Consider the following 17,205-nt stretch of genomic DNA (forward strand, 5'->3'; position numbering starts at 1 on the left):
GCAGTGTCCCTTTGAGATATGGTTGGTCCTGAGCTGTTCTTGTGCTTGGGTTTCCTGGTAGGTGTTTCCTAGAGACACTTAAATGTGGCCTTTTGACATGATCACGGAACTGTTCATGTTGAAATAGATGATAGAGTCCAACTGTTCACCCAGCACTGCCAAGTCCATCACTAAACCTTGGGGATCAACGAGACAGCTGGATAATTGGGAGTTTTGCAGGAGTTCATGCAGGCAAAAGATACCTATTTTCAAAACACCTTGTTGTTTTGGATAGGAATGAAGGCCAAGGCAAGAGTAAATGAGGTGCCTTAGCAGCTGGAGCATTTAAAATTCTCAATTACATACATGACTTCCATTATTTTATATAAAGAAAAAAAACTATAACTGTGGGAAGAAATTGTTCAGACAAATTTTTGGTGTCACTGGTACCTTGTTTTCAACTTCTAATTCTCTTTGAAAGTAACCTTTCAAGCTGAAAGCTGCATATATGTCAGGCATACTGGGAATATACGAGTGTCAGCAATTGGTTTAGGGTAAAATAAAACACAGTTGCCTCTCACCACCCCAAAACCTGAATTGTTGTACTTACAGGTTCTGATGGAGCCTTTAAAGGCTCTGAAATGATGTGGATTATCCCGTTGGAAGCAATTATATCCCACTCAACAATAGCACTTCTGTCCACATATCGGATCTCGCTCTGCCAGGAAAAGAAGGAATGAGAGCTGAGCTTTGACCCTTCTCCATTTGGTACTGAGATTTGCATTAAGATGGTTTTCCCACCTCAGTTGCTGACACCCGAAGAGAAAAAACATGGAAAAAAACCATGGAAAGTTACACTGCTGCCTTCCTGGACATCAGCGGGGGATAACCCCTGGCTGGTCATGGTTCTCCTGTGCATGAAATAGCCATCATCATTACCTGCCTGTTGCCTTCATGTTGCTGTGTCCTTTTTTTCCTCTCTAACTGAAGGCTTTTGTGATATTTGTGAAGTTGCCAAGCTCTGCCTAGAAGTGCAGTCATTCCTGAATGCCAGGCAGCCACTTTCACTGTGGAAGATGCCACTTGGCACTCGAGTTTGTGGCTGGAGTTTGCTTGCTGTGAGCAAGGCTCTGTTGGTGTCTTCTGCCTCTCCCAGAAAGTTACCAAGAAACTTTATAAGTGCAAACATCTTTTTTAAATGATTAGCTGCTTCACCTATCACACAGCTACCCCCATAATCCTACCAAGCTGAGAGAAGAGTTAACTGAAGCCCATATCCCCATTTTTCTACTGAAAGCCACTTCAAGAGCTCCCTTTAAGTTTTGCAGGTAAGAGATGTCCATTTGCAAGCTTGTAAATTTGCAGTTTGCCAGCTGCTATCCTACAGTCTCTGGATAGGAAAGAGCCTTCTGAACTCAGTCTCTCATAGCTGCCCACTCCAACCTCATCAAAACCTTATCAAAATGCCCTCCAGATCAGTGTGTCCCTTGATTACAGGGTATAGCATAGGAGGAGGAAAAGCACTAAGATGGAAAATTTTATTACAGAGGTACCTGATCAGCAGTGGGGACTTGATGTTCCTGGCCCCTGGTGTTTGTAATGAGGATTTTTTTCCCTAGACGAGTTAGAAGGGTGGTTCCATTGGTCAAGTCCTCATAAAACATTATTTTGGCATTAGATAAATGATACTCAATGTCTCTCCCAGAAAGTGTCTGCAGATGAGGGCAAAATACAAGGAGTATTAATGAACTCATTAATCCTTTTGCTTTAATAGTAAGCCGTGTGCCTGTGACATTTTTTTTCCCTCTGCAGCAAGTGCAGCATCGTTAGAGGTTATTGGGGAATGTGCAGGGAGCAGTGGGACATTCTGTCCCTCCTGGCCTCTGATGGCTGCCTGCAGCGGGCAGGACCTTATTACCAGCAGGACAAAGGATTTTACTCCTCTGTAGGATGACCTGAAGTGATGAGACTCAGAGATATTCCAAACAGCTTGAAGATGCATAAACCCTTGTGAATTGAAGGAGGGACGGAGGGAGGGAAAGAATGGGATAAGCATAGAAATGAAGTTAGGAATGGATGCCTTTAATGCATTTTTGGGAAATACCAAAGCTGTGTGCTGCTTTCTTCAAATAACTGTGCTCCATGCTAATGAGCCAGAACAGACTACATCTCAGGCAGACTCCTTCATAACAGGGTTACTAAAATCCCTGATGGAAAAGTCTCTGTAGTGACTTGAACACTCAATAACCTTGCACCCCTAACCATGGAAGGGAAATGGAAACAATGAATTAATGTCTTTTGTGAGAACAGTTTAAATTATATGAGGTTAAGCAGAAGTCACATCATACCAAGATTATTTTTCTAAGCTTAAATTTCAATGGGATGCAGAAACCCATAATAGCTGTTTCAGAAGTGTTATTAGGAGAAGGAAGGAAAAAAAGAAAAAACCCCTGACCTCATTTTCCTTTAACCCACTATCATTTGGAGCAAAGAGGGTGGCGTGCACTGACAGGTCTGTGAGGTACCGCAGGAACTCTCTCCCCTTCTTAGAGGTGTTGGAGTAAGCCATGATGTCCTAGGCAGAAACAAGATCCAGCTTTACAGAGAGCAATTGTGCACTCCCGTGTGGAGAGCGGAAAAGATGACACTGTATAAACAACAGCAAAGGAACTCTCTGTTATTAGCCATGAAGCAGCTCCAGAGTGACTTCCAAAGGAAGTTTGTATTCAAAACCCAGCTCCAGCTGCTAATTTGATGAGTACATATTAAACTGATTAGCAGACGTTGGGCCTCCGTGGTCTTTGAGGCTGCTGATACATATAAGTGCCTTTCTGAGTAGTGACAAGAACTCTTAACACTTTGCCTTTTCCCAGTAGCAATTCAATGAAATTCCAAAGCACAGTGCTCCTTGTGATGCTTAAAAAGTAGTGCAGAGAGTCTCCTCCTTTAAGCTAAAGCTGTACCAGGCTTTTAATTCCAACTGAATTTTAGAACCCTGAAACTTCTTTGGAGGAAGTAATTAAAAAAGTAGTAACTAAGCTCTGGTTTGGATTTAGACCAGATAGGTACAGATATAGACCACTCAGCCTTGCTTCACTGGTGTGTTGCTATTGCCTGTGCTTTCTGGGCTAGTAAAGCAAACCCTGGATACAACACTCAGGGCCTGCTTTGCTCCACTCCTGCCCCAGCCTTTGTTCCTACCGAGAGGAAGTTTGTCAGCGTTGGGAAGGACATCAGCACTTGCAGCAAGTTCCCACTACAGGAGATGCCGTCCCCCACGTAGCCTGGCTTGCAGGTGCAGTTCACCTCTGAAAGGTACAAACAGGGAGAGCTGTATGGGAAAACACCCTTTCCAAGAAAGCTTTAGGCTGCCCTGTGCCTGAAAAACTACCCAACAGGTTAGGATTTTTTTTTAAAGTTAAAAAAGAGGCAGAGTCTCTTGTGGTGTTATCTAGCAGCCTGTGACTGATGGAAGGAACCAAAATCTGGGCTGCTGCTCTCATTTGCACAGTGGGATGAGGCAAAAGACCCTCTTACCTTTCTCCCTGTAGCAGAAAACATCCCAGGTTTCGCTCAGATTGACTCTTCTCCCGTAGTCCACAATGCCGACGTATCCGGAGCCGCAGTTTGGGGAGGAGAAGCCGGTGGGGTAGCCCACTCTTTCACCATCTAGCCAGCCAGCAGAGCACAGGTGGTACCTTGCCTGGGGTCAGCACAGCCAGAAGGGAAAAACTCAGGGGAGAAGCTGAGTGGTGAGGCTGGGGAACTGCACATGAAATGAACAGAGCCCCTGGGGCACTCAGGCAGCACCTGCCCTGCCAGCACCAGTCAGCCTAGCATTTTGCTAAAAGTGTCTCTAAAAAGTGAGTGTCTTTCTTCCTTCAGTAGCTGGAAGGAGCCAGAAAGGGACAGTCAGTCTTGGCCCACTCTTCTAAAACAAGTTTTGCAAACCCAAGCTGAGCTGCTCATCACACTGACATCAGCCATGGGCTGTCTATAACATGCTCAAGAGAGGCAATATGGAAATGGGTCTGTTAACAGCATTTGAGAAAAAGGTTCCTGGAGACTTACTGTAAAGAAATAAATTAAGCATAATTCTGAAGTGCACATTTCTTTAAGAAGTGTTAATAATTAAAATCCCCCTGAAAATACTCTGGAAGTCTAACTCTACCTCTCACCCCAGCATCACTGGAAACAAGAACTTGGCAAGTGCTTTCAGTGCTGTGTGAACAGGTGTGAAACCAATAAACAGTCTGAATCTGCTCCCAGCCAAACATTCCCTGGGGCATGGGCGAAGGAAAGGAGAGAAAATGATGTTTATCAGCACAGAGCAGCCCCCTTGCTCCTCCCTCTGCATTTACATTGTGTCTCTGTCCTATTTGGGGGTCTCCCTGCCCCGAGAGGCCTCCTCACCTTCTGTGCATACAGCAGCTGGGTGTAGGTAGCGATGGTGGCCGACTCATTGGCACAGGCCTCCTTGGCCTGCTCGTAGGTCATTCTGTACTGCCCCACAGGGGACCGCAGGTGGAACACCCCGACCGTGGTGTCTGCAAAGGGAGACAAGGACCAGCTCTTCCTGAAGGGGTTTTCCACCTTATGGAGCAGAGTCAGCAGCACAGTACAAATACCCGTGGGTTTTGTGAAATGCAGTTAGAGCAGATTGCTTCCTCAGGGGTAACAGTGAGAGCTGGACTGCCCGCACACATTGCTTCATGAATCTACAGGAGCATAAACTCACGTTCCAGCAGTGATCTCATTGTCCTGCGGGGCCATAGGTAGAGGCCCGAGGGAGCTCCCAGCTCCTGGTCACTGCCCTGAGGTCAGTGGCCTCACGGCACAGCGGTGTGCAGGTGTGCCCTCCTCACCTTGGAAGTGCAGGTCGGCACAGTCGGCGTCAGGGTGGCACTGCCCGTTGTCCTGCAGGCAGCGGTCCAGGGGGAGCTGCACCACGGAGCAGTTCAGCCCGTCCCCAATGAAGTTCTTCTTGCATTCACACTTCCGTCTGTCCTGCTCGGGGGGAGAAGGAAAAAGGCCAGGATAAGCACTTAGCTGACATGAAACCGGTGTTTCAGGCAATGCTCTGAGCTGTTGGGGAAATTTCACTTGGTATAAGCAGGAATGGACAAAAAGAAAAGTTGCTACTGACAACTGAGCCAAACATTTACACGTGTACCTGGGTGCTTTGCTGAATTAACACCAAAGCATAATTTCATCCACAAAGTCAATAACACGCACTGGAGGATTATATGACACGTAATTCACAAAAAAATGGATGGCAAACATATCAAAATGAGTTTTAAATGACTGGGCATGGAAGCAGGCATGGAATTTAACAGCCCACTGCTAGTAATAAATGAGAACTGTAAACCAAGTGGGAATAGGTGACATCCAGGGATTGCAATGGTTGACAGCTGGAATGGATTATCAGCAAGGCTTTTCTAGATCACTCCTGGAAGGCAGCTCAGGCAAGACATCAAAATGCAATGGAGAAGTGATCCTGCAAGCATCAGGACAAATTCTGGATCAAGTCACCTGCACAAATTTTCCCCAACCACACTGACTATGTGGGTCATGGAATTTGCATCATGTGGCCACAGAGCTTTTTAAGTTGAGTTCAAGCAATCAACACTTGACACTATTCTCCCAGCTGTCCCTTTGTATAGCTTCCAAAATGTATTTAATTTTGATCCAACTGATTCCTGTTGCAAATAAGGATAGACATTTAGGGAGAGCTAAGACTGGGACAGAAAGACTCCATAGGCAAAACATCCCAGCTTCTGTGTCAGCCCATTCCCCAGAGCAAAGATGTCAAACCGTTTCTCAGCCTTAAACTGAAGTGGGAAGCAGGTTGGAAACTAAGTGAAGGTTGTTTTGGAAAACAGGGATTTAGAGGGATACAGAGTGTGATCCAGCCAGAGGAGATTAATGCTGGCACCAGGGAGAAACACCTCAGACTTCCCTGCTGGGGACTGAAATAATTCAACTTACAGGTCCTATGACGATGCAGATGGCATGCTCGTGGCAGCCTCCGTTGAGGCCATCAGCACAAGGGTTTATTGGAAGGCAGGTAAACCCATCTCCCTTGTATCCCTTCTGGCAGCTACAGAAGACTTTCACCCCGTGCTGTGTGCATACAGCTGCCTTGTGGCATCCACCATTGTTTTGTTTGCAAAGTTCTTCAGCTGCAGGGGAAAAAGAAACAACAAGTGAGTAAAGTCTGCTTTTAAAGAGGATGTTCTTCATAAAGACAAACCATTGCCAGCCCTTTCTGGCTGAAAATACTAGACTACTTGTTTGAGGGAAAAGAAAAAAGCTGTTTCCGTTTCCCGAGGCATTACTGAATTTCTGTGAGTCTGTCCCTTAGGGCTCTGAAGGCCTTGTCAGGATGTTCTTGATTCATGGTACCAGCCCTCAGATTTCTGTCCAGGTTGCCTTTGAAAGGTGTAAGACACCTGGCTGAGAAAGGGCAAGTCTTTCTGTAGCAGTGTTACCAGGGAGTTGCCTTGCCTTCAGTCATAAAAATAATCATAGAAACATTTTTGTTGGAAAACCGCTTTGACATCTTTGTGTCCCCCTGTAAATCCTCTGAGGGAAACCCAGCTTAAAACCCTGCTGTCTTCAAAGCTTGACTGAGGTCCACTTGTTGCCCAAGGTCCTACTTGGTAAAGTCTGGAGAAGTCAGCCTTCTGATTTAGAAGAACCTGAATTCCATATATCCTGAATCTGTCCCACTGGCTGCGCAGTGGAAGTTTTTAGGTTGGGCAGGCAACATTTTGTGGTGGGCAGTACCTGCATTCCTGTGTGTGTGCAAGAGGGAATAACTTGCCTTCTGGCTGTGAGCAGGGATGGGGGCTCACCTGTGCACGTGATCCCGTCCCCGTTGTACAAGGGCTTGCACTGGCATGTGTTGTTCTCTGTGCAGACAGCGTTGGCTGAGCAGCTCGGGGAACACACTGGTGGCAGAGCTGCAGGGAAGGCAGGACAGCTGGAATCAAAGAGCCCTGGTACCACAATGCCCTTGTTTCATGCAGAAGGAGAACCCTTCATACCAGTCTGGCTAACTGGAAAACTTGTAAGAAATTTATTTTTTGAATGCCGTGGCCCAAAGCCCCTCCACAGGGGAGGTAGGAATTCGTATTGCCATATCATGAAAGAGGAGACAGTGGGGTGAAGGGGTTTTTCCTCAGTCCAGAGCAGAGTTCCTAAGTGCTCTTAGCTCCTGACATTTATTAACCCTTTCTGTCTTATCTATGGAAACCTTTTGAACTGTGAGTCTTTTCAACCCATATGGACAGAGTCTGGTGAGAGCAGGCAGACCTAGCTTGGTTTCACACAGCCGGCCAGTCCATCCTGTTTCACAGAAGCATCGTCCTGTCCCTGAGTATCCTTCATCACACTGCCCGTTGTTCTTGCATTCACAAGCTGGAAAAGAAACACAGGGGTCACTTGCAGAGCGGGAAAGTCTTTCTCTGGAGAGACATCATCTTGCCAGTTTAGATACAGTATTATCCAGAAATAATATAGATGAGTATTCATCTTCATGGTATTTCACCATGAGGCCAGTCAAGCAGAGGGTCAGACTTTCCAGAGTGATTGAGCAATTGTCATCCTTGGAGGTTTTCAAGTCCTGGAACATGAGCTCAGAACTGACCCTGTTTTGAGAAGGGATTGGACTAGAGACCTTCTGATACCCCTTCCAATCTGAGTTATCCTGTGTTAGTAGGATTTTATAATTGGCATAAGTTCAATGTGCCTCTGAAATTGAAAAAGAGTATTGATCTGCACATTGCAGTGGAGTCTTGCCCGTACCCCCCATCCTACATGCCTCAGGAGCAGTACAGGTGCATTGGGTTAGGATGGAAGCATTAATGTGGGAACTTCTTATCTGAAGGCCATATGCCAGGAAAACATTTAAGTTTAAAGGGAGATATTAATCTTGCTCCCACCTAGTTTACATTTAAAGCCACAGAGAGGTGGATTTTGTGAACAGTTGCTTGGCTGTCCCTCTTTGCAAACAGCCCTCATCTTGGTGTCCTTTTTCTTCTCTGCAGTAGTGCATGGCCTTGGCCTCCTGCATTCCTTGAGGAGCCATGTTGCTAAAATGCCATCTTAAGCCTTTTGGGGATGGAGGAGAAAGCTGTGCTGTAGCTAAACCCACTTGTTGCTGGAGGCCCTGCTTCTGTTGTGTTGCTGATGTACTGTGTGAGAGCAGGAGGTGCTGTGCAGACTATGCAGCTATGCAGCCCCTCTTATCCTCCTCCCTTCTCAGACCTTGTGCCATCCCCTGGCCTGAGGAGGCACCCAGGAAAAACATTGGTGTTAAGAGGGAAGCATTCCTTGGCTTACTTAGAATAGTTTAGGCTTGGCATAGGCATTGATATGGAAAGGGAACTCCGACATACGCCTGCAGGTGAAGCCGTATCTGCCCGGCAAACACAGCTCACACGAGGTCCCGTTGAAGCCGCCGTGGCAGCGGCACTCTCCTGTCCCCGTGTACCCGTCATCGCAGGAGCCGTGGCCATTGCATGGGGTCTCTGGGCCCCCTGGGCAAGCTGAAAGGTTGAAAAAGAAAAGTGGCTCTTTAGCTCAGGTACAGGTTTATTCATTGTCAGTGTTGGTTATCTAGCATTCTGTAAAAATCACTGAGCGGGGAATGCCTGTAAATGCACCTCTCTTGGGGTGTGTAAAAGCGGCTGTGACACTTTTGACTACTTTGAGCCCCGTGTTCTGAATTCCTTGACACAATTCCACAGCTCGCATCAGAAAGGTGCTGAGGATCTTTCCAGCCCTGACTTGTAGATGCTGTTATCTGGCTGCTTGCTCATTCAGACCCATCTGTGAATGGCACTGCCCAAATTGAGCCTCTCTTGGTTTTCTCTATGGGTCTGTGTGCTGTCAGGGTGACCACAAAGGGCAGCTCAGGCTGAGCTGGCCAAAATTGTGTGGGGTCTGCATGTGTCTATCTGTGAAACCGGGTCAGAGCAAGCTGGCAGGGCTATGTGTGGCTGGACTTACCTGCCAGCAGAGATCCTGACCTGGATCGTGACCCTGTGTGCCCTACAGGGCTGGCAGGTGAAGGAGAATGGTTTGGAAGTGTCTGCTAACAAACTGCTGAGATGGAGCCTTCCAGATCATCTCCATCTGTTCAGAACTACAACTTCTGAGCTTGCTCCATGATGAGTGCACTTGCCTGTGGCTGAGCAATCATGCTCTGGTCCTCAAGTGTGTGCTGGTGTGGCTGTGTGAACCTGAGCCTGGTGATCTGCTCAGCAGGACAGCCTTTACACTCTGTAGTGCTCACCTGCTCCTGCTATGGAGTTTAAAACTTGCTCTAAATGTGAGGAGGAAAGCTGAATTGAAGAAGCAGTTAACACTTTGTGTTCTTCAGCTCTTGCAACCAAGTTCCCTCATCTTGCAGCTGGTCTCCTCATGCCCCTTATCCCAATTGTCCCCAGTTTTGCCTGCTGGACAGAACTTTACCTTACACAGCTGTACTGGGGAAGGGGAGGGCACAGGATGGCCATGTGGGTGGGAATCCTACCTTGGCAGTCTGGCCCGAAGTAGCCCTTGCAGCACTTGGCTATGTGGATGACGATGGAGCAGTTCCTACGGCAACCATCCCTCCGCAGCCCGTAGGACTCGTAGGTGCACGCGTGGATCCTTTCCTGCATGTCACACGTGTCAGCACAGAGACAGGAGTGGGAGAGCACACAGGAAGGTGAGCGCTGCATGGAGTTTGGTTTTTTCCCTCTTTCAATTGTAATTTCTGATGTACATTGAATCAAAATATGATGTGTGAAGAGTGTGGGTGTGAGATCCCCACCCTCTCTGATTCCTGACATGCTAAGCACCATTCCTGAGAGTGCAGGGGCTGCTCTGGAGTCAGCTGAAGTGCTTTTACAGTGGATGCTGTGTGAGACCAACAAGCATCCCCCACCACCAGTGCCTGGGTGTTTGCTCAGGGACAGCTTTGTCACTTAATAATGTGGTAGCACTGTCAAAGGTACTCTTTTTATTTATTCTAGAAACTTCTGGTTTGCTGGTGTGAAGTACAGAGAAGTGCATATTAGACTGCTTACATGTGAGATTTGAATGTTTTACCTTTGGTTTTGTCCCTGGAGGGCATTTCGTGTTACTGAAACAGCTAGCACAATGCCCCTGGAAAAGGGAAAAAAAAAAAGATATATTAAAATAATGGCTACAAAAGGCCATTTGACTTGGACAGAAAGTCTGTTTATGAGAGCAGAAGAGATAAGCAGAGAAAAGGTAAAGCTTATTGCACTTAAAAAAATTATAGAAAACTCTGGAGAAACAAAGTTCATAGAGGAAATTTCCTCCACACCAACAATGCCTGTTCAGCTGTGTTAAAAACAAAAAATGTCAGAGACTGAGACAGAATAGACAGTTCTCTATCTTGTGTCCTTCATACCCTGTGCTGCTGGAGTAGCAATGCTGTTCTTTTTTAATAGGGAGCTTTGTAAATGTGATCTCTAAGGACAAACAAGTAGTTTGAACTTCCACTAATTTAAAACCATGACAGAAAGATTTGTCCTTGCTCAAATTTTTGCTTGCATTTTTTTTTTTTTTATGGTCTTAAGTAAACCCACTTGTCCTGTGTGCTGCTTCATGTGGATAGAAGATTTATCCACATGAAGCATGTTGTACACCTCTGAAGCATTGTGCTGCACTTAATTTCTCTCTAACCAGTGCAGCAGCTGGGCTTGACTCACAGGATTACCTGAGCTGCAGGGAGAGTTACCCCAGTGGAGGAGGACATGGCCCTGGGCTGTGTTGTTGTCAGGGTGAGGGACCCAAAAGGGGTGCTAACCATGAACTCCATGGTGAAGAAGCTGTCGCAGCGTCCCCCCAGGCTGGGCTCTGTCAGCAGGCAGTTGATCCCGTAGGCGATGCCCCCGTCAAACTCCAGCTGCCTCTGCACCACCTTGCACTGCCCGTCGTTCAGGAAAAGGGCACCCTGGGAGAGGGGAACGTGGCAAGTCATGAGCTGCTCCTCCTTGGGTTCCTGCTCTCTGTAGGAGTGCTCTTGGGGCAAGGTGGTATGTCAAACTATCCTGTAAGTAAAACTGATGGCTATAGGGGCTCAAACCCAGTTTTGGGGCCTCTCTTCCAACGGGCAGATGTGTGTCTGGAGTACTGTGTCCAGCTCTGGGGTTCCCAGCATAGGAAGGATGTGGACACGTTGGAGCAAGTCCAGAGGAGGGCCATGAAGGTACTCAGAGCTTTGGAGCACTTCTCCTATGAAGACAGGCTAAGAGAGCTGGGGCTGTTCACCTGGGAGAAGAGAAGGCTTCAGGGAGACCCTAGAGCACTTTCCAGTGCCAAAGTGGGGTTATGTGAGAGTTGGAACATTTTTAGCAAGGGCATGTGTAATGTAATGTATGTAATGGTAAGACAATGGGTAATGGCTTTAAGCTGGGTTTAGATTGGATATTGGGAAGAAAATCTTTACTGTGATGTAGGTGAGACACTGGAAGAAGTTGCCCAGAGAGCTGTGGACACCCTATCCTTGGAAGTGTTCATGGCCAGGTTGAATGGGATTTTGAGCAACCTGGTCTCGTGTAAGGTGTCACTGTTCATAGCAGGGGGGTTAGAACGAGACGATCTTCAAGGTTCCTCCAACCCAAACCATTTTATGATTCTGTGAGATCTTTCTTTTCTGAAGAGGACAGAATATGCCAGTCCCGTGTTTGCAGGTTTATCTTATGTATATTTAGACTTAGATGCTTGCCAGGTGTGATCTGATACATTTGCAAAGAGAAAAGCGACACTCTTCTGGTTTATCAGGCCTGAAACCTTAGCTTGGAAGTGCTTACACACCAGAGTTTGCATGCAGATGCTGCATTCATGGGGCTCAAAACCAGGCTGATCTTAGTGGTTTTGCACTTGTATTTGCTGGTATTTCAAAGTGAATGAGAGCTGTTTTGAACAAATAGCATCTTGCAACAGAGCAAATGACAGCTCCAAAAAGTCCTGCAAACCATACAGTTTGCTGAATGTGTTGGTGTGGCTCTTGGCATGTGGAGGTGATGACCAATGAAGTTTGGGTGCCACTGTGGCCTGAGGGCTGTGCAAAGGCAGAGTGTGGTCTCCAGGAGCCGATCCTGCAGCAGGGGTGAGGAATAAATGTGCCAGCAGAGTGAACACTTACGATCTCCCCATTATCCCCACAGCTCACGCTGAGGTTGGAGCCTTGCAGGGTCTTCAGTGAGGTGGAGCTGGAGAGCTGGTAGGCCAACACCTGGGAAAGAAAAGGGGAGATGCACATGTCTGGGCTTGCATGTTTCGGCCGTGGCAACACTCCCAAAACTCGAGGGCTTACCGCAGCATCACGGACAATGTGGAATTTGAGGTACTGCACCAGTTTGTCGGTGTTGGACTTCTTGAAGAGGAAGTCCTGCTGCTCCTGTGGCAGCCCACGGATGGCTGTGTCTGTGGGCCAGAAGAGCGTGACGGGTTTGTGGATGGGATCGTTGATCAGCCCAAGCAGGTTGTTTTTCTACAACACAGCAAAACACAGTAAAAATTGAGGCAGAAGATTAATGCTCTTCCACCTGTGGGGTGAATGTCAGGTATAACTGGGGTGTGGTGCCCTATGGGCTGCCTGGTCACCAGCTTGAAAATACCTTGATTTTAAAAACCAGATGTGCAGTAGGACAGAGCTGAGTGGGGAAGGGAAAGGTGTCTGTGGGTCTGCTTAACATCCCCCAACCTGTGTGGGAGTGTGACTGGTGGTGAGCAGGGTTGCTGTGTACTGTACTGTGAGCCTTTTGGTTCTACTGACACTGATGTCATGTGCTCTGTGTTTCCTTTGTCTTCAAAAAAAATTGTTTTCAACTTCGACCAATGGCTCCTGTCATTTGTGTCCTTACCTCTAGCAAAGAGCTGAACAGAATGTACCCATGCTTGGCTGCAACCATTTTAAGGCTTTCCTACAAAGAAATAAAAGTGAGTAATTTATCTAAGAAATACATTTTTTCAGTATTAAAAAAGCAGATAAGGGCTTGCTTTTCCCTGTTAATCACTTTTTGTTATAAAATCAAAGCTGCTGTAAAAGCCCTCTGCAAAAATCTTGTACTGTTCTTTCTTTATTTGTAATTCCAGTGAATTTGAAATACAATATTGAATTTATTCAGCACTGTCACACAATGTTTGTATAAGGTCTTTTTAGTATTTTTTTTGTTGACTTATATGATTTTATATATCTGACAGTAACTGTGGAAAAGCCCCTGAGTTGGCAGGGGTGATAAGCTGCACATACCTTCTTGAGGGGGAAATCCTGCATGTGTGAAGGGACCAGAATCTGGTTTATGACATGGATCACACCATTTGTGCCAACAGCATCACTGAGTATAATTTCAGCTTTGTTGTTCAAAACCAGCGAGTTCTGGAAAGGCAACAAAACCATTTTTTTCTGTGAAACCTTGTGGGAAAGTGAGGCTGATGCTGAACTGCTTTGATGAGCCCAGACCACCTTTTCTTTCTGTTCTGTGCAAACAGTACTTTCAGCTTTAATAAATTCCCCTTTGCTTTTTCAAACTTTCCTCATGGTCATAAAACCAGAGTCTGAGGATAAAATAGCTTGTGTCAAAGCAAGGGTTGTAGAATTCCACTCTTGGAATACCAAATAAGTGCTGAACACTTCAGCTGAACAATCTTATTTAAAAGTAATTAGTTTACTTTTGTGCACCAGAGGAGGAAAGGGAACCGCTGACGTTTTTAAAAAGGTGAATGAGAGTAGAGTGTTTTACTGTTCTGTTCCCTGTCTGTCCATGTTTGGTTACCTGGGAGTAGCTGATGTGTATGAGGTCACCGTGGAGAGAGGTGATGTTGCTGATTGCTGTCAGGTCCTTGTACAGCAGATTGGCACAACCCACCATGTGGTGCCGGAGCACTTGAGCCATCACTCCTTTGGCAATCCAGTCCTTGACCTGCAGTGGGGAATGGAGGGGTTGAGAAGCAGCTGAGCAAGACTTCTGAAGCAGAAAGCTCATTTTTACTGAACCCTTTTACTTACTTGCGGGTCACTGTTCAGTACGTCTGAGTGAGGGACAAACAGGGTGAAAGGACCGGGGCCTGAGATATCTCTGATAGAAAAAGCCTGCCAAATTTAAGAGGAAAAAGCAGCAATGAGTTAGTGCATGGGATGTCACACAGTGACAGGGACTGCCCTGTGGAGGGGAAAGTGGTGCCTGCAGTTCCACTGCTGCCACACATTGGGTTCCCTTTAGAAGATTTTGTCTTATAGCCATGCCTTTATCCCCTCTGCAAAAACAGGAGATGAGGGAATTAAATTAATTTCTCTTAGGGGTACAAATGGACCTGGGCTATTGCAGACACTTTGCAATGACCACTGATAAGCTAAATTGAGAGCCACCTGTCAACCATGGTAGCAAAACTAAAAATAGATTATAGGTCTTTAGGTCAGCATGCCAGTATACAGGTCTGTGCTGCCCTGAGGCTTCTGGTAAACAGAGAATTGCTGTCACCAGTCTCCAAAAATCAGTGAGAGCTGGCTGCACGCTGGCTGTCTTGCAAGGCACAGAGCACCCTGTGATGTTTCAGGGAGGCAACTGAAATTGTTGCCATTTGGAGATGCAGAAGGGGTAGTAAAAGGGTGGTATGTTCTTTCTCCAAGCTTCATGAGAGACGTGCTGACATCTCAGACTGTGAACTGGTGAAAGTTTCAGTTTTATGCCCAATCTGGAGGCCCTACCTTTCCCTGGGACCTTGGCCTTTATCATTAACACTCTAGATCATTAATACAGTTTAGTGACAGTTAATAGTTTACATTGGAGCATCTCAAGTATTAGTGACTGATAATCATAATCCAGTCCCAATTACATTGAAGGGAGTTGGTACACACCAGATTCTTGCCCATTTCTCTCTGCTCTATAATCTTGGAGAAAAAAAAGGGAGGAGAACCCCCCCATGAAAACCCCAACAAACCCCAGCCACTCAACCTTTTCTTACCTCTAAATGAAAATAAAACCTAGATGTGTTGGAGTTCCTGAGAAGTTCCTGCAATTAAGAACAAGACTCTGTAACATTGCTGCGAATGTGAGGCAACGTCTGTGGAGTGCAAACAAATTCAGCACTCAGACAAGAAAGGGAACTCCTGGTTTGGAATAAGTGCTGCATATCAGTATTTCTTCTGTTCTGCTCTTACCTTACTCTGTCAAACAGCAGGCTTCTTTGAAACCTAAACCTCCCTAATACTGCAGTCATAATGATTGTCCATCAGGGTTTTTTGTTTGTTTTGGCAGTTAAGGTTATCTTGCAGCATCCTGTTCCTATTCTTGGTTTCTTGGATTGGGATGACTTCAAATTCCGGGATACAATTTTGTCCAAGAAAAGAGTGGTGTGTTTCAACCATTGTATTAGGAACTATGTGAAGAAAAAATAGGAGACAGCAAACATGTGAAGCACTTTACCTGGAAGATGTTGCCTCGGCATGTAAATCCATCCCCAATGTAGTTAGGTTTGCAGGTGCAGGTCCTTTCTGTCAGCTCAGTGTCATTACAGACAGCAAATTCACTGCAGCCTCCATTATTCTTGTAAGAGCAAAGTATAAAATATATATATCCTTCATTGCCAGGTGTATAAAACAATCCCACTTCACCACTTCCCCCACTCCCCCACTCTATTTATATAACTTAGAAAGGTTTAATCACAAAATCTTTTTGAAACCACATCTTGCTGGAATATATCTGATGGCATGTATTTCCTTCCAAACATTAAAGAGTGTTTAGGGTTTATAAGAAATAAGTCTACTTTTATGCAGAGGATGTAGTTTTTGTTCCTTCCTTATATATTTAGTTCATGATGCTGTAAGGACACAAAATATTTGCATGCAAGTCTCACTCTGCACCTTAGGGATGAGTCTTAGCTTCTCTGCCAGTGCAGCTCTGACTTAGTCTAAGGGGAACTATTTGCACACTGTAAATCACTGGGATGGTGCCAGGAGCCTGGATTTATGGAGGAGCATTAGCACAGGACTGTCTGATGGCCCAGGTCAGCTGTAACAGGGACTTGCCTTTCCTTGTCTCTAAAACATTTCCTGTCTGCACCCCAGTCCAACTTTGGGCTTGGAGCAGTGGATGCATCTCACCCAGCTGCCTGCCTCCAGAAATTTCTCTGTACTAAACCAAGATGTTCCTCACCCAGCAGCAAGTTGGGGCTCAGAGCTCTGCTCAGTCACAAGTAGGTGCTCCCCTGTTACTGCCTCAGCTTACAAATACGTTCCTATCCTGGGCTTGGGAGCAAAATGGGAAAAATTGAGAGGCTTTCTTGTTTTCTCTTCTTGTACTTGTTTAATGGTGTCCTTCCTGTTGCTGATCATCTCAGGGATCCTTTCCCATGGGCCATGAGAAGGAGCAGAAGCTCCTTTGGGAGCTATAGTGAGGCCTGACCTGACAGGTCAGAGAGATGCCTGGCTGTAAGAAGTGGGTTTGGGTGGATTTGCTATGGATTTGGCTTGGCTTAGGCAGACTGTTAGCAGCCTTGGCTACCTGGGAAGCTTTGCTGCACAGAGGTTTGGTCATTGTGGAGCCAGGTTAGCCTCTGGTATGACATTGATGCTCCTCAAGATGATCTTTATAATTTAATACATAATTAGCCTGGCCTAATTAGTCAAGTGGAAGCAGAGCTGCTGGAACATAGCACAGGAAAAAGCAAGAGAATACAAAATCATAGGGAGCAGTGGCTCAAAACTTAAAACTCCCCTTCTTCCAGCTTCTGTTTTTGCCCTTGCTCTTTCATGCCTGAAACCTTTCAAGGTCAGAGAAAGCCAGTTGAGAGGCCAGGCTGGGAGGGTGAGAATTATTGTTACTGTGCTGAGAGCACGGAGGATTAATGTACATGGGGGAGTGGATGTGTCCCTGCTGCAGCTTGCCAAGAGGCAGAGTAGTAGAGCTGGTGCAGAGAATCACACTGACTGCCAGAATGTGGCTTGCAGTGTGTGAGCCAGCTTGTGCTAAACAAATGTGGCTAATTCTCAGCCTGCAGTGATAAGTGAGGGACAGAATGGGTAGTGCCATGCCATGTCCTGGGCTGGGTGTTGTGGAAGGAAGTGGTTTTGCTGGTTTTTTATAGGAACTCTATGTGGCAAATAATTTGCTGACTTAGGTTTTAGTCCTACAGACCAGGGTCTCTTTCTCTGGATTGTATTTGAAGTGAGTTATTTAAGACTCAGTGATGAGTCCAGGC

General features: G+C 46.2%; 1 protein-coding gene across 1 annotated transcript in view; it reads right to left on the reverse strand.

Moving 5' to 3' along the window:
- STAB2 (stabilin 2) overlaps positions 1-17,205 on the reverse strand; it is a 72,704-nt gene that overhangs the window by 2,121 nt on the left and 53,378 nt on the right. The window contains exons 43-64 of the mRNA XM_015628555.2: positions 15,432-15,551; positions 14,971-15,018; positions 14,015-14,098; positions 13,782-13,928; positions 13,259-13,384; positions 12,870-12,929; positions 12,320-12,496; positions 12,149-12,238; positions 10,808-10,954; positions 10,081-10,137; positions 9,521-9,644; positions 8,382-8,531; positions 7,297-7,401; positions 6,837-6,944; positions 5,968-6,161; positions 4,845-4,986; positions 4,393-4,526; positions 3,517-3,682; positions 3,181-3,287; positions 2,435-2,554; positions 1,533-1,691; positions 590-697 (exon numbers count right to left, since the gene is read on the reverse strand). Coding sequence (XP_015484041.1) covers positions 590-697; positions 1,533-1,691; positions 2,435-2,554; positions 3,181-3,287; positions 3,517-3,682; positions 4,393-4,526; positions 4,845-4,986; positions 5,968-6,161; positions 6,837-6,944; positions 7,297-7,401; positions 8,382-8,531; positions 9,521-9,644; positions 10,081-10,137; positions 10,808-10,954; positions 12,149-12,238; positions 12,320-12,496; positions 12,870-12,929; positions 13,259-13,384; positions 13,782-13,928; positions 14,015-14,098; positions 14,971-15,018; positions 15,432-15,551 — 2,673 coding nt within the window. The remainder of the gene's footprint in view (positions 1-589; positions 698-1,532; positions 1,692-2,434; positions 2,555-3,180; positions 3,288-3,516; positions 3,683-4,392; positions 4,527-4,844; positions 4,987-5,967; positions 6,162-6,836; positions 6,945-7,296; positions 7,402-8,381; positions 8,532-9,520; positions 9,645-10,080; positions 10,138-10,807; positions 10,955-12,148; positions 12,239-12,319; positions 12,497-12,869; positions 12,930-13,258; positions 13,385-13,781; positions 13,929-14,014; positions 14,099-14,970; positions 15,019-15,431; positions 15,552-17,205) is intronic.

This window comes from Parus major, chromosome 1A (assembly GCF_001522545.3).
Source record: "Parus major isolate Abel chromosome 1A, Parus_major1.1, whole genome shotgun sequence".
NCBI lineage: Eukaryota > Metazoa > Chordata > Aves > Passeriformes > Paridae > Parus > Parus major.